Below are 23,363 nucleotides of genomic sequence, written 5' to 3'. Positions count from 1 at the left end.
ACCAAATTTGTAAGGCACGACCTCCCTCTTACAAAACCATGCTGTCTGTCACTAATGAGATTGTTCCGTTCTAAATGCACATACATCCTGTCTCTAAGAATCCTCTCCAACAACTTCCCTACCACGGACGTCAAGCTCATCGGCCTATAATTTCCTGGGTTATCCCTGCTACCCTTCTTAAACAACGGGACCACATTCGCTATCCTCCAATCCTCAGGGACCTCACCCGTGTCCAAAGAAGCGACAAAGATTTCCGTCAGAGGCCCAGCAATTTCACCTCTCGTCTCCCTGAGCAGTCGAGGATAGATGCCATCAGGCCCTGGGGCTTTGTCAGTTTTAATGTTCCCTAAAAAACCTAACACTTCCTCTCTCGTAATGGAGATTTTCTCTAACGGGTCAACACCTCCCTCCGAGACACTCCCGGTTAACACGCCCCTCTCCTTCGTGAATACCGATGCAAAGTATTCATTTAGGATCTCCCCTATTCCCTTGGGTTCTAAGCATAATTCCCCTCCTTTGTCCCTGAGAGGTCCGATTTTCTCCCTGACAACTCTTTTGTTCCTAACGTAGAAAATCTACTGTCCTTACCAGGTCTGGCCGACATGTGGCTTCAGACCCACAACAATGTGGTTAACTCTAAACTCCCACTTGAAATGGTCCAGCAAGCCACTCAGTTATATAAAACTGCTCAGATAAATTATAATCAGAAGAAAACTTTTCAGTCCATCTGTTGGCAGTCTAGTCCAGGCGACCCTGCAAGGTTTTCCTCACTAACATCAGGGACTTGTGCTAAAATTGGGAGAGCCGTCTCACAAACTAAGTAAGCAACAGAGTAACATAGTCATCTTCTTTATAGCACAGTTCAAGCCCTCAGCCTCTAAGGTACATGGGAAAACTGCCACCTACAAGATCTCCTCCAAGCCACACGTTAACCTAGCTTGGAACTATGTTATTGTTTTTTTCATTAACTCCCTTCCTAACAGCACTGTTGGTGTAACTGCAGCACATGGACTGTAAGATTCAAGAAGATGGCTCACCACAGCCATCTCATGGGCAATTAGAAATGAGCAATAAATGCTGCCCCTGCCAACAATGCCAACAGTCCCTGAATGAATTTTTTTAAAGCTCTGTTTTCTTTTAATTCATTCATGCAACAAGGGTGTCACTGGCTGGCTAGTATTTATTGCCCATCCTTAGTTGCCCTTGAACTGAATGGCTTACTAGGCCATTTCAGAGGGCAGTTGAGAGTCAGCCACATTGCTGTGGCTCTGGAGTCACATGCAGGCCCGACCAGGCTGATTCCCTCCCCTAAAGGACATTAGTGAACCAGATGGGTTTTTCCAACAATGGTTTCATGGTCTTCAGTAGATCCTTAATTCCAGATTTTTAAAAATTGAATTCAAATTCCACCATCTGCCGTGGCGGGATTCAAACCCAGGTCCCCAGAACATTGGCTGAGTTTCCGGATTTATAGTCTCGCGATAATACCACGAGGCCATCGCCTCCCCCTCCTCATTAAAGTTAGAGTAGAAGGGAGTCTAAAAGAATAATCAGATCTGCTTCTGAATGGGAATAACTTTCTGTCTGAGTGATGATTTCCCCTCAGAATGTCTTTAACTGATGACCTTGCTGTCCAGCAAGATACCATTTGGGGAGATGGACTGCACTGATGCACCATACCCAGCACCTTCAGAAGAAGGATGAGGAATCTGAGCAGAAGATTTACAGTTACCCGAATGCTTGATTTTCATGAGTCAAATGTGATCATTTAAAGTGTGAATGAGGTGTGGTTACCCAATGCTAACTGCAGAGGTCAGTCTCACCCACAGAGAAGTCACACACACGTCATCATACAAAGGTCATCATTTCAGTGACACATCTCATTTATTCCCCGAGGTGTTTAACAAACAGGAAATAAATCCTCAGATTACCTTAGCACCATTTTTCAGCAGTATTTCTGCAAAAGCTTTGCCGAGCCCTTGAGCTGCTCCAGCTATTAATGCAACCTTTCCGGCCAGTGACATTGTGGGGCTGAAGGTATTCAGTTCTGTGGAAGACTTATCATCGTCTTATCAATCTAGTCAAAGTCCAAAACAAAGTAAACAGTCACAACTGGCTTTAGTTTGTTCTTATGCCCATGTGGGTCCTTCTCATAGGAGCAGCCAGAGTCACTGAATAAAGGACAATCACTAATGACTCAGGGTGTACTTACACAGCTTGGCTCAGTGCTAATAGCATCATCTATCTGTCGAATCAAATCCCACTCCAAAATCTAAGCATATGTTGTACTGAAATAGGGGCTGCACTGAGGGATCGGGTTACTATCAGAAGCATAGTACTGAAGGAATGTTGCATTGTGGGAAGTGTCGACATCTCGGAAAAACCTTGACTAGCTCGGCCCAGTTAAAAAAATTAAAACAGCCAACTTGATCAGCACCCTATCCAACATCTTAAAGGTGTACGGGTTAGGTTGATTGGCCATGCTAAATTGCCCCTTAGTGTCAGGAGGATTAGCAGGGTAAATATGTGGGGTCACGGGGATCGGGCCTGGGTAAGATTGTTGCCAGTGCAGGCTCGATGGGCTAAATGGTCTCCTTCTGCACTGGGATTCTATGATCAGGAGGAGGTCCATTTTGGGGTCAAAATGGGCCAATAAGGTAGAGGGCAAAAGATGCTGTTTAAAGCTGTTGAAAAACTTCAGCTGCGGCGCACCCTCAAGACCATCTTTGATATTTCCATACTAGGTATGCAAGGGGGCCAGTAAGGAAGCCAAATTCGGAATAAATTTCCCGTAATAATTCACTAGCCTCAGGAAGGATTTCAATTCCATGGGTTCCTTGGAGTTAGTGCTTCCTTAATGGTCCACAGCTTGTCCTCAATCAGATGAAGGCCCTTGCCATCCACCCAATAGCCCAAATAGGTCATGGCATTTGCTTGGAAGACACATTTTTCCCTGTTCAGGCATACCCGGACCTCCGAGAATTGCCACACAACCTCTTCTAGGTTTGCTAGGTTTTTGTGTTCTGAAGTTGCGTTGATCAAGACATCGTCCAGGTACACCATTACCTGAGGTAACCCTTGGAGTATATTCTCCATGACCCGATGAGAAATGCTGCATGTGGATGAGACTCTGAAGGGCAGGTGATTGTACTCGTATAGGCCTTTGTGAGTATTAATTTTCATATACTTTCGGGAAAGCTCGTCTAATTCAAGTTGAAGATGCATGTAGCTTGACCACCAGTTAACCTGGTATATGGGTCTTCAATTCAGGGCATGGGGTATCTGTCAAGTTTAGAAACCCTATTGATAGTGAGCTTGTAGTCTCCACAAAGTCAGACCAATTTATCTGGCTTGAGGACAGAAACAACTCTGCCAATTCTTATTATAGAATCATAGAATCATAGAAACCCTGCAGTACAGAAAGAGGTCATTCGGCCCATCGAGTCTGCACCGACCACAATCCCACCCAGGCCCTACCCCCATACCCCTACATATTTGACTCGCTAATCCCTCTAATCTACGCATCCCAGGGCACTAAGGGGCAATTTTAGCATGGCCAATCAACCTAACCCGCACATCAGCACGGTAGCACAGTGGTTAGCACTGCTGCTTCACAGCTCCAGGGTCCCGGGTTCGATTCCCGGCTCGGGTCACTGTCTGTGTGGAGTTTGCACATTCTCCTCGTGTCTGCGTGGGTTTCCTCCGGGTGCTCCGGTTTCCTCCCACAGTCCAAAGATGTGCGGGTTAGGTTGATTGGCCAGGTTAAAAAAAATTGCCCCTTAGAGTCCTGGGATGCGTAGGTTAGAGGGATTAGTGGGTAAATATGTGGGGGTAGGGCCTGGGTGGGATTGTGGTCGGTGCAGACTCGATGGGCCGAATGGCCTCCTTCTGCACTGTAGGGTTTCTATGATTCTATGATTCTATCTTTTTATGCCCAGCTTTTCCAGGCATTCCAGTTCTGACTCTACTTTTTCTAATAGGAAGTATGGAACTGGTCTCACTCTAAAATACTTAGTTGTAACATTGGGATAGAATCATAGAATCCTACAGTGCAGAAGGCGGCCATTTGGCCCATTGGGTCTGCACCGACTACAATCCCACGCATGGCCAATCCACCTGACCCACACATCTTTGGACTGTGGGAGGAAACTGGAGCACCCGGAGGAAACCCACACATACACGGGGAGAATGTGCAAACTCCACACAGACAGTGACCCAAGCCAGGAATCGAACCAGGGTCCCTGGCGCTGTGAGGCAGCAGTGCTAACCACTGTGCCGCCCCAGGATTGAAATAGATTTCAGCTTTGGCTCCCCTTATTTTTCCAAGTCCTTCCTGGAAAACTCTGGCAGTATTTATTGATGACTTTGTATAGTTTCCCCCATGCCCAGCCTGAAGATTTCCAGCCAGTTCAGTCTGATGTGCTGTAGCCAATCTCTCCCCATAAGGCTTGGTCCTTGTCCCCTTACAATGATCAGTGGAAGTCAAGCTGACTGCTGCCTATAAGTCACTCGGTTCAACATGGTGCCCTTTATCTGAAATGGTTCTTCTGTGTAGATGGCCAGCCTGGCTTTTGTGTTTTCTAAGTTCAGGAGCTGAATACCAGCCCGGAGGTGACCATAAGTCTATTCCTCAATACTTGAGATCGCAGCGTGTTCCCGTACCTGGTAATGAGCTTTTATGCATTGTATGGTCCTGTACTGGCCTTGGACTCTTTCCAAAACAGCACATGTTTTGACTGTCCCTATATTTTTTGCCTTGATTGTGGTCTTCTGCACCATTTGCAATTGTCCAGTGTCTGGCACCTACAACCTTCTGGAACATACTCGCTAGGAGTCTAAAGGCTGTCCCTGCCCTTCCTTGATTGCCTGGTAAGAGGTTCTGTAATGTCTTACGATACCATCGCTCTCAGTTGAGGGATGAACTTTGTCTGAAGCCCCTCTCCCTAATTGGAGGACACCGTTGTCTGATGTCCCCTTTAGTTCATGAGCTCCTTTCCTTACATTCTCCAATGATAGAACTAACTCAGTGACCTTCTTTAGGTCCAAATTGGGTTCTACCCAATAACCTTTTTTTGGACTGTCATGTTGCTAATACCACATACTAGTCTATCTCACAACGTCTCATTCAGGGCCTGAATTCACAGTGCTCTACCAATTTTCATAACCTGGTCACAAATTCAGTGACAGATTCCTCAGGAGTTTGCTCTGCCGTGTTAAAGTGGTATCTCTGGAGTATTATGGAAGGTTTCAAGTCATAATAGTGTATAACCAAGTTCAAAATTCGTTAAAGATTTTGGAGTTGGGGCATCTGGGTAGGTCAGGTTTTTTATTACACTGAAGGTTGGGAACCCACACGCCGTCAAAAGGATCACTTTCTACTTCTGTACTCTGGTGTACTCTGCATATCGGGCCCAATCCTCTTTGCTGGCACCATAGGCTTCAACTTTATCAAAAAGAGCATTTTTCTTACCAGAGAATTACTTGTCTCAATAGTAAAGGTTGTCCAGCGGGAAAAAAAATTGTGTTACCCCTCATCGCCAATGTAATAATCTCACCAAGGCCAGTCTTCCATCACCAACACCCTTTATTTACAACAAGCATAAAGTACTACTTTCTGTAGCTACTGTGGATGCATTGGTGATCGCCTTCCAAGATTCTATAGACTCTGGAACAGTTCCTACAGATTGGAGGGTAGCTAATGTAACCCCACTATTTAAAAAGGGAGGGAGAGAGAAAACAGAGAATTATAGACCAGTCAGCCTGATGTCAGTAGTATAGAAAATTCTAGAATCCATTTTCAAAGCTTTCACAGCAAAGCACTTGGAAAACCGTATAGAATCGGACAGAGTCAGCATGGATTTATGAAAGGGAAATCATGCTCAACATATCTATTGGAATTCTTCAAGTATGTAACTAGTAGGCTTGATGTGGTGGAGCCAGTAGGTGTGATTTATTTGGACTTTCGTCAGAGTCCCACATAAGAGATTAGCATGTAAAATTAAAGTGCATGGGATTGTGAGTAGTGTGTTGAGGAGGATAGAAAACTGGTTGACAGACAGGAAACATAAAGTTGGAATAAATGTGTCATTTTCCAAATGGCAGGCAATGACTAGTGACCTGCTAGGACCCCACCTATTCCCAATATATATTAATGATTTACGTGAGAGAACTAAATGTAATATCTCCACATTTGCAGATGATACAAAGCTGGGTGGGAGGGTGAGCTGTGAGGACGATGCAGGAATGCTTCAATGTGATTTGGACAGGCTGAGTGAGTGAGCAGTATAATGTGGATAAATGTGAGTTTATTCACTTTGGTAGCAAAAACGGGAAAACAGATTACTATCTGAATGGCTATAAGTTAGGAGAGGGAATGTGCAATGAGACCTTGGTGTCCTCGTACACCAGCCATTGAAGGTGAGCATGCAGATGCAGCAGGCAGTAAAAAAGGCAAATGGTATTCATAGTGAAAGGAATTGAGTACAGGAGCAGGGATGTCTTGCTGCAATTACAGTAAGAAGTTTAACAACACCAGGTTAAAGTCCAACAGGTTTATTTGGTAGCAAAAGCCACACAAGCTTTCGGAGCTGCAAGCCCCTTCTTCAGGTGAGTGGGAATTCTGTTCACAAACAGAAGACACAAACTCAATTTACATGAATAATGGTTGGAATGCGAATACTTACAACTAATCAAGTCTTTAAGAAAGTCTTTAAGAAAGTTTCTTAAAGACTTGATTAGTTGTAAGTATTCGCATTCCAACCATTATTCATGTAAATTGAGTTTGTGTCTTTATATGCACTGTTTGTGAACAGAATTCCCACTCACCTGAAGAAGGGGCTTGCAGCTCCGAAAGCTTGTGTGGCTTTTGCTACCAAATAAACCTGTTGGACTTTAACCTGGTGTTGTTAAACTTCTTACTGTGTTTACCCCAGTCCAACGCCGGCATCTCCACATCATTGCTGCAATTATACAGGGCCTTGGTGAGGCTACACCAGGAATATTGCACACAGTTTTGGTCTCCTTACCTGAGGAAGGATGTTCTTGCTATAATGGGAGTGCAGAGGTTTACCAGACTGATTCCTGCAATGCTGGGACTAATGTATGAGGAGAGATTGAGTCGGATAGGATTATATTCACTGGAATTTACAAAAATGAGGCGGGATTTCACAGAAACCTATAAAATTATAACAGGACTAGACAGGGTAGATGCAGGAAGGATGTTCTTGATGGTGGGAAAGGCCAGAACCAGGGGTTACTGTCTAAGGATAAGGGGTAAGCCTTTTAGGACTGAGGTGAGGAGAAATATTTTCACTCAGATATTGGTGAGCCTATGGAATTTGCTACCACAGATAGCAATTGAGGGCAAAACATTGTATGTTTTCAAGGAGTTAGGTATAGCTCTTGGGGCAAAGGAGATCAAAGGATGGGGGGGGGAGGAGGAGGGAGAAGGTGAGATCAGGCTATTGAGTTGGATGATCAGCCATGATCATAATGAATAGAGGAGGTTTGAAGGGCCAAATAGAACCATAGAACCATTGAAAATTACAGCTCAGAAACAGGCCTTTTGGCCCTTCTTGTCTGTGCCGAACCATTTTTTGCCTAGTCCCACTGACTGCACTTGGACCATATCCCTCCACACCCCTCTCATCCATGAACCTGTCCAAGTTTTTCTTAAATGTTAAAAGTGACCCCGCATTTACCACTTTATCCGGCAGCTCATTCCACACTCCCACCACTCTCTGCGTGAAGAAGCCCCCCCTAATATTCCCTTTAAACTTTTCTCCCTCCTTTCACGCTTAACCTATGCCCTCTGTTTTTTTTCTCCTCGAGCCTCAGCGGAAAAAGCCTGCTTGCATTCACTCTATCTATACCCATCAAAATCTTATACACCTCTATCAAATCTCCCCTCAATCTTCTACGCTCCAGGGAATAAAGTCCCAACCTATTCAATCTCTCTCTGTAACTCAGCTTCTCAAGTCCCGGCAACATCCTTGTGAACCTTCTCTGCACTCTTTCAACCTTATTTACATCCTTCCTGTAACTAGGTGATCAAAACTGTACACTATACTCCAAATTCGGCCTCACCAATGCCTTATATAACCTTACCATAACACTCCAACTTTTATAATCGAAACTCCGATTTATAAAGGCCAATGTACCAAAGGCACTCTTTACGACCCTATCCACCTGTGACGTCACTTTTAGGGAATTCTGTACCTGTATTCCCAGATCCCTCTGTTCAACTGCACTCTTCAGAGTCCTACCATTTACCCTGTACGTTCTACTTTGGTTTGTCCTTCCAAAGTGCAATATCTCACACTTGTCTGCGTTAAATTCCATTTGCCATTTTTCAGCCCATTTTTTCTAGTTGGTCCAAATCCCTCTGCAAGCTTTGAAAACCTTCCTCACTGTCCACTACACCTCCAATCTTTGTATCATCAGCAAACTTGCTGATCCAATTTACCACATTATCATCCAGATCATTGATATAGATGACAAACAAAAATGGACCCAACACCGATCCCTGAGGCACACCACTAGTCACAGGCCTCCACTCAGAGAGGCAATCCTCCACAACCACACTCTGGCTTCTTCCATTGAGCCAGTGTCTAATCCAATTTACTACCTCCCCATGTATACCCAGCGACTGAACCTTCCTAACTAACCTCCCATGAGGGACCAAAGGCCTTGCTGAAATCCAGGTAGACAATATCCACCGCCTTCCCTTCATCCACTTTCCTGGTAACCTCCTCGAAAAACTCTAATAGATTGGTCAAACATGACCTACCACGCACAAAGCCATGTTGACTCTCCCTAATAAGTCCCTGTCTATCCAAATCATAGAAATCATAGAAACCCTATATGCAGAAGGAGGCCATTCGGCCCATCGAGTCTGCACCGACCACAATCCCACCCAGGCCCTACCCCCACATATTTTACCCACTAACCCCTCTAACCTACACATCCCAGGACTCTAACGGGCAATTTTTTAACCTGGCCAATCAACCTAACCCGCACATCTTTGGACTGTGGGAGGAAACCGGAGCACCCGGAGGAAACCCACGCAGACACGAGGAGAATGTGCAAACTCCACACAGACAGTGACCCGAGCCGGGAATCGAACCCGGGACCCTGGAGCTGTGAAGCAGCAGTGCTAACCACTGTGCTACCGTGCCGCCCGGCCTACTCCTGTTCCTATTTCCTATATTTCTGTTTACAGTGTACAGGTCAAGCACCAGAGTCCTTTGCCTGCCGGCCTCAGAGGAGCCAGCTAGTCTTAAACCCCCTGCTGCTCCTTCCCTATTTGGTGAGGCTCACCTCCACTCGCTTAAGAGGGGAGCTCATATTCTACAAGACCCACTGGGAGATCTATTGATGATCCCCAATGGTTATCAGAACAATATACCAGGTTCCACAAGGGTCAATGTGAGGACCACTGTTTTTCTTGATGTTGATCAATGACCTTGACTTGAGTGTGAAAGGCACAATTTCAAAATTTGCACAAAACCTGATGTATTATAAACAGTGAGCTGGATAGTGAGACTTCAAAAAGAACAAATGGACTGGTGGAATGGGTGGACATACAGATGGCATTTAATATCAAATAGTGTGAAGTAATACATTTTGCTAGAAAGAATGAGGAGAGGAAATATTAAATAAAGGGTAAAATTCTGAAAGGGTTGCAGGAACCGAGGGATTTGGGAGTACATGTCACATCTTTGAAGGGCCTAACCTCAGTTGTTGGCAAAATTCTAGAATCCATCGTTAAGGATGAGATTTCTAAATTCTTGGAAGTGCAGGGTCGGATTAAGACAAGTCAGCATGGATTTAGTAAGGGGAGGTCGTGCCTGACAAACCTGTTAGAGTTCTTTGAAGAGATAACAAATAGGTTAGACCAAGGAGAGCCAATGGATGTTATCTATCTTGACTTCCAAAAGGCCTTTGACAAGGTGCCTCACGGGAGACTGCTGAGTAAAATAAGGGCCCATGGTATTCGAGGCAAGGTACTAACATGGATTGACGATTGGCTGTCAGACAGAAGGCAGAGAGTTGGGATAAAAGGTTCTTTCTCAGAATGGCAACCGGTGACAAGTGGTGTCCCGCAGGGTTCAGTGTTGGGGCCACAGCTGTTCTCTTTATATATTAACGATCTAGATGACGGGACTGGGAGCATTCTGGCCAAGTTTGCCGATGATACAAAGATAGGTGGAGGGGCAGGTAGTATTGAGGAGGTGGGGAGGCTGCAGAAAGATTTAGACAGTTTAGGAGAGTGGTCCAAGAAGTGGCTGATGAAATTCAACGTGAGCAAGTGCGAGGTCGTACACTTTGGAAAAAAAGAATAGAGGCATGGACTATTTTCTAAACGGTGACAAAATTCATAATGCTAAAGTGCAAAGGGACTTGGGAGTCCTAGTCCAGGATTCTCTAAAGGTAAACTTGCAGGGTGAGTCCGTAATTAAGAAAGCAAATGTAATGTTGTCATTTATCTCAAGAGGCTTGGAATACAAAAGCAGGGATGTACTTCTGAGGCTTTATAAAGCACTGGTTAGGCCCCATTTGGAGTACTGTGAGCAATTTTGGGCCCCACACCTCAGGAAGGACATACTGGCACTGGAGCGGGTCCAGCGGAGATTCACACGGATGATCCCAGGAATGGTAGGCCTGACATACGATGAACGTCTGAGGATCGTGGGATTATATTCATTGGAGTTTAGGAGGTTGAGGGGAGATCTGATAGAAACTTACAAGATAATGAACGGCTTAGATAGGATGGACGTAGGGAAGTTGTTTCCATTAACAGGGGAGACTAGGACGCGGGGGCACAGCCTTAGAATAAGAGGGAGTCACTTTAGAACAGAGATGAGGAGAAATTTCTTCAGCCAGAGAGTGGTGGGTCTGTGGAATTCATTGCCACAGAGGGCTGTGGAGGCCGAGACGTTGAGCGTCTTCAAGACAGAAATTGATAAATTCTTGATTTCTCGAGGAATTAAGGGCTATGGGGAGAGAGCGGGTAAATGGAGTTGAAATCAACCATGATTGAATGGTGGAGTGGACTCGATGGGCCGAATGGCCTTACTTCCGCTCCTATGTCTTATGGTCTTATGGTCTTATGGTGGCTGGTCAGGTTGAGAAAATGGTCAAAAAATGGCTCATGGGAAACTAGATTTTATAAATAGATGCAAAGAGTACAAAAGCAAGAAAGTGATGATGAATCTTTGCAAAACACCGGTTTGGTCTTAACTGGAGTATTGTGCCCAAATCTGGGCACAACGCTTTAGGAAGGATGTGAAGGCCTTAGAGAGGGTGCAGAAAATGTTTATAAGGAACGGTTCCAGGGATTAGGAACCTCAGTTACATGGATAGACTAAGAAATCGAGATTGTTGTCCTTGGAGAAGCTCAGATGAAAGGAGATTTGACAGGTACTTAAAATCATGAGGGATCTGAGAGAAATTTCCCCATTGGTGGAAAGGTCTAGAACCAAAGGTTCTCCTGTGTCTGCACGGGCTTCCTTTGGGTGCTCCGGTTTCCTCCCACAGTCCAAAGATGGATTAGATTAGGTTAGATGGATTGCCATAGTAAATGTGTGGGGTTACGGGGATAGGGTAGGGAAAAGGGCCTGGGTAAGTTACACCATCAGAGAGAGTTGGTGCAGACTCAATGGGCTAAATGGCCTTCTTCTGCACTGCAGGGATTCTATTTAAGATAATTGCAAAAGAACCAAAAGTGGCCCGAGGGAAAATCTTTTCACACAGTGAGTGGTTATGATCCCAAACTTGCTGAGGGTGTGGTGGAAGCTGATTCAATCATGGCATTCAAAAGAGAACCGGATAAGAACCTGTGGAGGAGATATTTGCAAGGCTACAGCAAATGGGCAGGTGAGTGGGACTAGCTGAGTTGGTTTTGCAGAGAGTTATCAAGAACAGGACAAGCTGAGTTGCCTTCTTCTGTGCGGTAGCCATTCCATGTTTCTATCCATATTGGTTTCGACATATACCAGTCCTTCCTCCCACTTCAGGTTCTGGAGAGTCTGTCCATAACACCACTGTGCAAATACCTTCACCAAACAGATTGCAACAGTTCAAGAAGGCGGCTCACTACCTTCTAGCGATGGGTATTAAATTCCTGTCGCTCTGCCAATGACACTGACACCTCAAGGATGACAAAAGGTTACATTTTTCCAATATCCTTTCTGTCTGATCTGACAGAACATTCATGGCTTTATTCTAAGTGAGCGCTGAGATTACTCGTACCTTGGTCGATATCGCTGGCTCAAACAATAATTATTACACTTCTCAAAACTCATAGCATGTGAGGGGATTTGAGATGTCTGAGAGCTGTGATTATATTCCATGGAACCTTTCAATGCAGAAGCTTAGACCAAATGATTTAGTCTGGTGTGATTGATATAAGCCTGCACCCATTGTCTTTTTCATACCCTCTCAGCTATCCTTCAATCCCTTTCTTGTGTTTGCTTGGCTTCCTCTTAAGTGTATTTATGCTATCCACCTGAACCACATCCTGTGACAGCGAGTTCCCCATTCTCATTGCTCTCCAGGTAGGGATGTTTCTCCTGAATTCCCTCTTGGATCATTAATGGCTGTCTTATATTATCCACTTATGGACTCTCCCACAAATAGCAGCACAGTGGCATAGTGGCACCAGGAGTGGCACAGTGGTTAGCACTGCTGCCTCACAGCACCAGGGATCCGGATTCAATTCCGGTCTCGGGTCACTGGCTGTGCGGAGTTTGCACATTCTCCCTGTGTCTGCGTAGGTTTCCTCTGGGAGCTCTGGTTTCCTCCCGAAGTCCAAAGATGTGCGGGTTAGGTTGATGGGCCATGCTAAATTGTACATTAGTGTCAAGGGGATTAGCAGGGTAAATATGTAGGGTTACGGGAATAGGGCCTGGGTGGGAATGTGTTCGGTGCAGACTCGCTGGGCCAAATGGCCTCCTTCTGCACTGTCGGGATTCTATGATTTTATGATTCTATGAGGTGGAAAAGTCTATTCTAAGTCCAACTCATTAAACCATTTTATAATTGTAAAGACATCTATCAGGCCATCCCCTCAACTCCCCCTAAGACCTTACCCTCTCTGATCCTACAACTCCCCATTCTTTCTAACCCAACCATTCCCACCTCCCTCCAAGGCAGCAATCTGTGGGATGGAGTCCAGTGTCACTCACTATTTCCTTTCTAACACAGTTTCTCTCTGCTGCCAGTGTTGTAACATCCAAAGCTCATTTTTCCTCAGTGTTTGCTCAGTTGTGAAAGAACGTTCAGTTGGAAGTGAAGTAAGGTCTGATGTTGACATTAATCTGTAAGAATTACTGAGCCACGGTGACCAGACCCTTCCTCCGCAACATATTCTGCCTTTCTCTGTCTCCCTCACAACCTTCATTAAATATCTATTGGATGTCAGGTTGTCATATAAACTGTGCACAGTGAACTGTCAGTTGCCTGTCCTCCTAAGGCTAAATCAATTGTAACTTTCTTGTTCCATCTCAAGTAATCACAGCAACTCACCAAAGTTCCTTTGACAGCATCTTCCAAACGATGATCTCTACCATCTTGAAGGACAAGAGCAGCAGACATGGGAACATCACCACCTGCAAAGTCCCCTCAAAAGCATGCACCATTCTGACTTGAAAATATTTTGCCGTTCCTTCATTGTCTCTGGGTCAAAATCATGGAACTCCCTCCCTAACAGTATTGTGGGTATACATACACATCATGGGCTGCAGCAGTTCAAGAAGGCAACCACCTTCTCAAGGGCAATTAGGGATGGGCAATAAATGCTGGCCGAGCTAGCAATGCTCACATCCCATGAAAGAGTAAAATAAAAGGTACTGGAGGTTACATCTGTGGTTTAATCAGATTCTACCGACTGGTAGTTAACTACCTACTGTTAGTTAACCCTCTGATCATTCCCATGAGATACTTCTGATCCCCCCTAATGAGAAACTCCCAGTTCCCTGCATGAAAAACTCCCAGCTGCTCCAAGTGAGATATTTGTGGTCCCATCGAGTGAGATATTCTGGGTGGGATATTCCAGGTGGGATATTCCAGCCGTGCTCGCCCCAAAACTGGAAAATTCCACTCAAGGTCAACGGACTTTTGCATGGTCCATCCCCCGCCTGCTACTATTCCCGTGGCGGGTGGGACAGGAAAATTTCCCCCTCTGTGTCCCTTCCAGTGAATTAATCCTGGTTGTTCCGTGAATTATTCCTAGTTGCTCCCAGTGAAATACTCTCTGCATTCTGCCCCGTGAGATGCTCTGGGATCCTCCCAGTGAGGTACGGTGGTTCCTCCAAGTGACTTACTCAGGGTTCCTCCCAGTGAGATGCTCTGGTTTCCTCCCATTGAGATACTCTGGGATCCTCCCAGTAAGATACTCTGGGATCCTCCCAGTGAGATGCTCTGGGTTCCTCCCAGGTGAGATACTCTGGCATCCTCCCATTGAGATACTCTGGCATCCTCCCATTGGCATACTCTGGGATCATCTCAGTGAAATACGTCCGGGTTCCTCCCAATAAGATACTCTGGGTGCCACCCAGTGAAATACTCTGGGTTATCATAGAATCCCACAGTACAGAAGGAGGCTATTCGGCCCATAGAGTCTGTACCAACCACAATCCCACCCAGGCCCTATTCCCGCAACTGCACACATTTACCCTACTAACCCCCAGACACTAGGGTCAATTTAGCACGGTCAATCAACCTAACCCGCACATCTTTGGACCGTAGCAGGAAACCAGAGCACCCGGAGGAAACCCACACAGACACGGGGAGAATGTGCAAACCACTCAGACAGTGACCCGAAGCCGAAATTGAACCTGGGACCTGGCGCTGTGAGGCAACAGTGCTAACCACTGTGCCACCGTGCCGCCCCCTTCCTCCCAGTGAGATACTCTGGGATCCTCTCAGTGAAATACACTGGGATCCTCCCAGTGAGATACTCTGGGATCCTCCCAGTGAGATACTCTGGGACCCTCCCAGTGAAATACTCTGGGATCCTCCCAGTGAGATACTCTAGGATCCTCCCAGTGAGATACTCTAGGATCCTCCCAGTGAGATGCTTTGGGTCTCTCCCCGTGAGATACTCTGGGTTCCCCCCAAGTGACATACTCAGGGTTCCTTCCAGTGGGATACTCTCTGGATTCTGTCTAGTGAGATACTCCCAATCCCTTCGGTGCATTCTAAATGGGAATTGGGAGTCAGGGACTGGGTGTTGGAGTCTGGCGATGGAGTCAGGCCCTGGGTTCAGAGACTGGGGTCGGCTCTGATTTTCAGCGAGTGTGAGCTGGGCACCACACCTCTCTGCCACTGCTTCTGTTGACACTGGGCTGCACATTTCAGGCACTGTTGGGCATTTAATCAAAGTAAAGTATTCACCTGATAGGTTTTTTTTGGAGTTAACGTGTAACTTTTCAGAGCTTCTGCCTAACGACTGAGGAAGATTCTCAGGTATAGAGAGATAGTTCAACTGTTCGAGATTTACAGATAGGCTTGTCCGCTCAATGTTGCATGCATCTGTGGTCTGAGCTCTCTTGTAACGCAGGCTCATTGAAAGCAATAGGTTCACAGCCCTTGGTTTATAAGCAAGATCTAAAATGAACAGATGTGAAACTTTTATAAATATTTCTCCAAATTATTCTAAAGCACCACAGTCCTAAGTTATGCAAGAAAGTAATACGACAACAAAAGGCTACTCACATAAGCTTCCGGCAAATCTGTGACGCTCCAATACTGGCCTCCCACTTCAGCACAACCCAACTTCCTGATCACCGCCCACTTGAATATTTCCTCTGTGAAATCAAGGTTATTCTACCTCATTAGACCTGTTCGGCCGAGAAAACAGATTCTTCGGAGTAACACGTTATCAGACTGGGGAAGGCATCCTTCATAGCAACAGTAATGAGCTTTTGAAGGTATTGGAATCGCTCTTGTGTTTGCACAGCCTCTGTCTAGTGACTTTGTTGGATGCGCACGGATCTGAGAGCATAAAACTTTCAACATCAGAGTACAACTCCACTGCATGTACCTGTCATCATAATTTAACTCTTCAAGATCAAGGAAAAAATAACGCCAACCCCCCTAAGGCCAACATATCCTACCTGAAGTGTGATAACCAGAACTGCAGATGCTCCGGACTGGATCTCACCAAGACACTTGCAACTGAAGCAACATTTCTTCCTCTTTGTACTCCACCACCCTCGATTTTGCTTAATATTTTTGTACAGGTTTTTTTTTGTGATTTGTGCGTTGAAATTTATTTGTTCCTTACTGTTCCTAGTCTCTCACCAATAAATTATTCCGATTTATTTTCTTAGATCCAAAGTAGACATTATGCTTTCCAATACTGAACTCCATCTGCCATAGTTTTGCTGACTCACTTTGTCAACATTCCATTCTAAATCCCTGCTGCTGTCTGCACAACTTACTATGTTTCTTAACTTGTTGTCTTCAAAAACTTGGATGTAGAACTCTCTAATCCTTCATGTAAGTCATTGAAAAATATGATGGAAAGCTGCGATCCAGTACAGATCCCAGCAAACCACTTTTCGCATTGTAGCATGAGAACAAAGAACTAGGAGCAGGAGTAGGGAATTCAACTTCTTGAGCCTGCTCTGCCATTTAATAAGATCATGGCTGACTTCATTTTGGCCTCAACTCCACTTACCTGCCTGTTGATCATAGCCCTCCAAACCCTTACTAATTAAAAATTTGTCCACCTCTTCCTTTAATTTACTCAATGTCCCGGCATCCACCACGCTCTGGGGTAGTGAATTCCACAGACTCACAACTCTTTGAGAGAAGTAATTCTCCTCATCTGTGTTTTAAATCTGTCATCCCTTATCCTAAAACCGCTTGTCCTAGATTGCCCTACGAGAGGAAACATCCTCTCCACGTCGACTTTGTCAATCCCCCCTTATCATCTTGTATACCTCAATTAGATCTCCTCTCATTCTTCTAAACTCCAGGGAGTATAGGCCCAATCTCTCTTCATAAGACAAACTCCTCATCTTTGGAATCAATCTAGTGAACCTTCTCTGAACTGCCTCCAATGCAATTACATCCCTCCTCAAGTAAGGGGACCAAAACTGCACACAATATTTGAAGTGCGGTCTCACTAATACAGTAGCAGTAACACTTCATTGACTTTATATTCACTTCCTTTAGCAATAAATGTTAAAGTTCCATTTGCCTTACTTATTATTGCCTGTTCCTGCATCCTAGTTTTCTGCGATTCATGCATGAGACACCCAGTAGTGGAGGACATGCCCCTGTCTCGGGACACTGTCCCGAGGCATGGTACATTGGGGAAACCATGCAGACGCTGCGACAACGGGTGAATGAACACCGCTTGACAATCACCAGGCAAGACTGTTCTCTTCCTGTTGGGGAGCACTTCAGCGGTCACGGGCATTCGGCCTCTGATATTCGGGTAAGCGTTCTCCAAGGCGGCCTTCACGACACACGACGGCGCAGAGTCGCTGAGCAGAAACTGATAGCCAAGTTCCGCACACATGAGGACGGCCTCAACCGGGATATTGGGTTCATGTCACACTATTTGTAATCCCCACAGCCTGCCTGGACCTGCAGAGTTTCACTGGCTGTCCTGTCTGGAGACAATACACATCTTTTTAGCCTGTCTTGATGCTCTCTCCACTCACATTGTTTGTATCTTAAAGACTTGATTAGTTGTAAGTATTCGCATTCCAACCATTATTCATGTAAATTGAGTCTGTGTCTTTATATGCCCTGTTTGTGAACAGAATTCCCACTCACCTGAAGAAGGGGCTTGGAGCTCCGAAAGCTTGCGTGGCTTTTGCTACCAAATAAACCTGCTGGACTTTAACCTGGTGTTGTTAAACTTCTTACTGTGTTTACCCCAGTCCAATGCCGGCATCTCCACATCCTGTCTACATCAACAGGGATGAAGTGGAAATGGCCGTGAGCTTCAGGTTTCTAGGTGTCCAGGTCACCAACAACCAAGGACAAAATGTGGGGAGAAGGTTCTAACTACATCATAAATCAGGAAAGAAGTTAAATGGAAGGAGAACTCCAGAGATGTTATTAATGGAAGTGTTAGAATTCAAAAAGAAGGTACAAAAACTAGCATAACAGCACTTTATCTGAATGCTCATAGCATTTGAACCAAGGTAAATGAGTTGACGGCACAAATCATTGTGAATGAGTATGATTTGGTGGCCATTACAGAGACATGGTTGCAGGATGGTCACGACTGGGAGTTAAATATCCAGGGGTATCAGACTGTTCGGAGGGACAGACAGGAAGGTAAGGGAGGTGGTGTAGCTCTGATATTTAAGGATGATATCAGGGCAGTAGTGAGAGATGATATAGGTTCTATGGAAAAAAAAGATTGAATCCATTTGGGTCAAAATTAGAAATAATAAGGGGAAAAAGTCGTTGATAGGCGTGGTCAATAGGCCACCAAATAATAACATCATGGTGGAGTGAGAAATAAACAAAGAAATAACTGATGCATGTAAAAATGGTACAGCAATTATTATGGAGGATTTTAATCTACATGTCAGTTGGTCGAACCAGGTCAGTCAAGGCAGCCTTGAGGAGGAGTTCATAGAATGTATCCGCGATAGCTTCCTTGAACAGTAATGGAACCTATGAGGGAGCAAGCTATCCTAGATCTAGTCCTGCGTAATGAGAAAGGAATAATTAATGATCTTACAGTAAGGGATCCTCTTGGAAGGAGCAATCACAGTATGGTTGAATTTAAAATACGGATGGAGCATGAGAAGGTAAAGTCCAATACCATTGTCTTGTGCTTAAACAAAGGAAACTACAATGGGATGAGGGAGGAGTTGGCTAAGGTAGACTGGAAGCAAAAACGTTATGGTGGGACAATTGAGGAACAGTGAGGACTTTCAAAGCGATTTTTCACAGTGCTCAGCAAAAGTATATACCAGTGATAAGGCAGGACTGTAGAAAAAGAGATAATCAGCCTTGGTAACCTAAGGAAATAAAGGAGGGTATCAAACTGAAATAAAATGCATACAAAGTGGCAAAGATTAGTGGGAGACTAGAGGATTGGGAAATCTTTAAAGGTCAACAGAAAGCCACGAAAAATGCTATAAAGAAAAGTAAGATGGATTATGAGAGTAAACTAGCTCAGAATATAAAAACAGATAGCAAAAGTTTCTACAAATATATAAAACAAAAAAGAGTGGCTAAAGTAAACATTGGTCCTTTAGAGGACGAGAAGGGGGATGTAATAACTGGAAATGAGGAAATGGCTAAGGCATTGAACAGGTATTTTTTGTCGGTCTTCACAGTGGAAGACACAAATAACATGCCAAAAATTGATGACAGGAAGGCTATGGCAGATGAGGACAAAGAAACTATTATTATCATGAAAGAGGTAGTGTTGGGCAAGCTAATGGGGCTAAAGGTAGACAAGTCTCCTGGCCCTGATGGAATGCATCCTAGGATACTAAAAGAGGTGCGGGGGAAATAGCAAATGCACCATTGGTAATTTACCAAAATTCGCTGGACTCTGGGGTGCTTCCCAGAGATTGGAAAACAGCAAATGTGACGCCACTGTTCAAAAAAGGAGGTAGACAAATGGCAGATTAGGCTTAACTTCTGTAGTACGGAAAATGCTTGAATCTATTATCAAGGAAGAAACAGCGAGACATCTGGATATAAATTGTCCCATTGGTAAGACGCAGCATGGGTTTATGAAGGGCAGGTCATGTTTGACTCATTTGGTGGAATTCTTTGAGAACATTACATGTGCAGTGGACAATGAGGAACCTGTGGATGTGGTGAATCTGAATTTCCAGAAGGCATTTGACAAGGTGCTGCACCAAAGGCTGCTGCATAAGATAAAGGTGCACAGTGTTACAGGTAATGTATTAGCATGGATAGAGGATTAGTTAACTAACAGAAAGCAAAGAGTGGGGGTAAATGGGTGTTTTTCTGGTCGGTGATCAGTGACGAGTGGTGTGCCTCAGGGATCAGTGTTGGGATCACAGTTGTTCACGATTTACATAGATGATTTGGAGTTGGGGACCAAGTGTAATGTGTCAAAATTTGCAGATTACACTAAGATGAGTGGCAGAGCAGTGTGCAGAGGATGCTGAAAGTCTGCAAAGGGATATAGATAGTCTAAGTGAGTGGGCAAGGGTCTGGCAGATGGAGTACAATGTTGGTAAATGTGGGGTAGGAATAACAGCAAAATGAATTGTTATTTAAATGGTAAAAAATTGCAGCATACTGTTGTGCAGAGGGACCTGGGGTGTCCTTGTGCATGAATCACAAAAAGTTGGTTTGCAGATGCAGCAGGTAATTAAGAAGACAAATGGAATTTTTTCCTCATTGCTAGAGGTATGCAGTTTAAAAACAGCGATGTTATGTTGCAGCTGTATAAGGTGCTGGTGAGGCACTGAGGCACTCCGAAGTTTCTCTCCATTTAGAAAATAATTTGCCTTTGTATTTTTCCAATCTTCTCTAGCTCCAGGTGTAGACAGTGCTGGAGGACTGAATGACTGTGAAAGTTTATCGTTAATCAAAACAGATGGAAAGGCTAGACCAAGTAATTACAGGACAGTGCGTCTTACTGGTGGGAAAATTGTTGAAAAACGTTCCATGGAATTGTTTAAGTTTTCATTTTGTATAGGACATACTAATAAAGGACAGTCTGCATGGATTTGCTAAGAGAATGATGTGCCGAACCAGCTTGATTAAATTTTTTTGAACAGATTACAGGGAAGGTCAGTGAGGCTAGTGACTACTTGGATTTCATAAGGCATTTGACAGGGTCCCAAACGGTGGACCGGTCAGAACATTAAGAGCCCAAGGGCAAGTATCAATTTGGATCTAATATAGGCTGAGAAGTAGGAAGCAAAGTGTAATGGTTAATGGCTGTTTTTGTGACTGTAAGGCTGTTTCCAGTGGGCTTTGCAAGGGTCAAACCTCGGTCCCTTGCTTTTTGTGGTGTATTAATGATTTCCCAAGGAGGTAGATGCTACCCAGGACATAGTGACAATCAAGGAATTTCTCCCCAGAAGTGTTCAAAATTGATGAGGAGGAAGTGTTAAATAGGCTGTCAGTACTGAAAGTTGACAAGACACCGGGATTGGATGAGATGCATCCAAGGATATTGAAAGAAGTGAGAATGGAAATTGTAGGAACGCCGGCCATAATCTTCCAGTCTTCTCTAGACTCAGTTGAGGTGCCAAAGGGCTGGAGAATTCCAAATGTTATGCCTTTGTTCAAAAAAAGTTGTAAGGATAGCCCAACAGTTACAGACCAGTCAGTTTAACATCAGGAGTGGCCAAGCATCTAGAAACAATTATTTGGGATAGAATTAGTCATCACATGGAAAAATGTGGGCTGATTAAGTTTATTTATTTATTAGTCACAAGTAAGGCTTACTTAATGCTGCAATGAAGTTACTGTGAAATTCCCCTAGTTGCCACACTCCAGCGCCTGTTCGGGTCAATGCAACTAACCAGCACATCTTTCAGATTGTGGGAGGAAACCGGGACACCTGGAGGAAACCCACGCAAACATGGAGAGAACGTGCAAACTCCACATAGACAGTGACCCAAGCTGGGAATCGAACCCGGGTCCCTGGCACTGTGAAGAAGAACCAAGATGGATTTCTAAAGGAAAAGGTCATTTTTAACTAACTTACTGAGTTTTTTGAGGAGGTAACAGAAAGGGTTGATGAGGGTAATTGTGTTGATGTGGTGTACATAGACTTTCAGGAGACATTCGATACATTGTCACATAACAGACTTATGAGAAAAGTTAGAGCTCATGGAATAAAAGGGACAGTAGCAATGTGGATACAAAATTGGCTGAATAATAGGAAGCAGAGAGTAATGGTCAATGGATATTTTTCGGGTTGGAGGAAGTTTTGTAGTGATGTTCCTCAGGGATTGATATTGGGACCTTGCTTTTCCTGAAATATGTTAATGATCGAGATCTTGGTGTGTAGGTGACATAAAACTTGGAAGTATTGTAAACTGTGATGACAATGTAGAACTTCAAAAGAATATAGACAAGCCAATGGAGTGGGCAGATTGATGGCAGATGAAGGTCAATGTGGAGAAGTGTGAGGTGATATATTTTGTAGGAAGAACATGGAGAAACAATATAAAATAAGGGGTCAAAATTCTAAAAGGGATGCAGGAGCAGAGGGACAAAGATGTGTATGCGCATAGATCATTGAAAGTGGCAGGTCTGGTGGAGAGAGCAGTTAATAATGCATATTGTATTCGGGCTTTATTAATAGGGGAATAGAGTACAAGAGGAAGGAGGTTATACTGAATCTTGGTAAATAAATTATGCTGAACTTGTACAAGACATCAGCTGGAATAATGCGTACAGTTCTGGGCGCCACACTATAGGAAAGACCTGAACACATTGGAGAGAGTGCAGAAGAGGTTAACAAGAATGGTTCTAGGGATGAGAAACTTCAGTTATGAGGATAGTTTGGAGAAGTTGGGACTAATCTCCTTGGAGAGAAGAAGGCTGAAAGGAGATTTGACAGAGGTGCTCAAAATCATGAAGGGCCTCAACAGAGTATATAGGGAGAAACTGTTCCTGTCTGTAAAAAAGTGGGAGGGCACAGATTTGAGGTGATTTGCAAAAGAAACAAATGTGATATGATAAAAAACTTTTTCACACAACGAGTGGTTGGGGTCTGGAATGCACTGTTTGGAAGTGTGGTGGAGGCAGGTTCATTCAAGGCATTCAAGAGGGTCTTAGATGATTATTTGAATAGAAACAATGTACAGGGGTATGGGGAAAAGCAGGGGAGTGGCACTAAGTCAGAATGCTGATTTGGAGAGCCAGTGCAGACGTGATGGGTTGAATAGTCTCTCCCTCCTAGGAGGACCCAGCGACTGCGAAGGAACAATTATATATTTCCAAGTCAGGATGGTGAATGATTTAGGGGGCGGGGGAACCTCCAGGTGGTAGCGTTCCCAGGTATTTGCTGCCCTTGTCCTCCTAGGAGGGAGAGGTTGTGGGTTTGGAAGGTACTGTTGGAGAAGACTTGATGAGTTGCTGCAATCCATCTTGAAGATGGTACACACTGCAGCCACAGTGCATCAGTGGTGGAGGGAGTGAATGTTTATGGAAGAGGTACCAATCAAGTGGGCAAGCTACGTCCAGGCAGGTGTTGAGCTTCTTGGGTGTTGTTGGACTATTCCATCACACTTCTGCCTTGTGCCCTGTAGTTGGTGGATAGGCTTTGGGAACTCAGGAAGTGAGTTCCTCATTGTGGAATTCCCAGCCTCTGACCTGCTCTTGTAGCCATGATGTGGAGATGCCGGCGTTGGACTGGGGTAAACACAGTAAGAAGT

General features: G+C 44.6%; 1 protein-coding gene across 2 annotated transcripts in view; it reads right to left on the bottom strand.

Moving 5' to 3' along the window:
• Positions 1-15,801, bottom strand: part of LOC144505021 (15-hydroxyprostaglandin dehydrogenase [NAD(+)]-like) — a 46,055-nt gene extending 30,254 nt beyond the window's left edge. Inside the window, exons 1-3 of one of the 2 annotated variants that reach the window (XM_078230674.1) lie at positions 15,718-15,746; positions 15,397-15,609; positions 1,932-2,047 (exon numbers count right to left, since the gene is read on the bottom strand). In XM_078230674.1, the coding sequence (XP_078086800.1) occupies positions 1,932-2,047; positions 15,397-15,568 (288 nt within the window). In that variant the 5' untranslated portion in view covers positions 15,569-15,609; positions 15,718-15,746. Of the gene's footprint in view, positions 1-1,931; positions 2,048-15,396; positions 15,610-15,717 lie in introns of both variants that reach the window. The other variant, XM_078230675.1, reaches the window with a different exon arrangement.
• Between the last annotated feature and the right edge of the window lie 7,562 nt (positions 15,802-23,363).

The sequence above is a fragment of the Mustelus asterias genome, chromosome 16, assembly GCF_964213995.1.
Source record: "Mustelus asterias chromosome 16, sMusAst1.hap1.1, whole genome shotgun sequence".
NCBI classification, from domain to species: Eukaryota; Metazoa; Chordata; class Chondrichthyes; order Carcharhiniformes; family Triakidae; genus Mustelus; species Mustelus asterias.
Note: the sequence above shows the minus strand (reverse complement) of the source record. Positions and strands in the feature narration are given on the sequence as shown.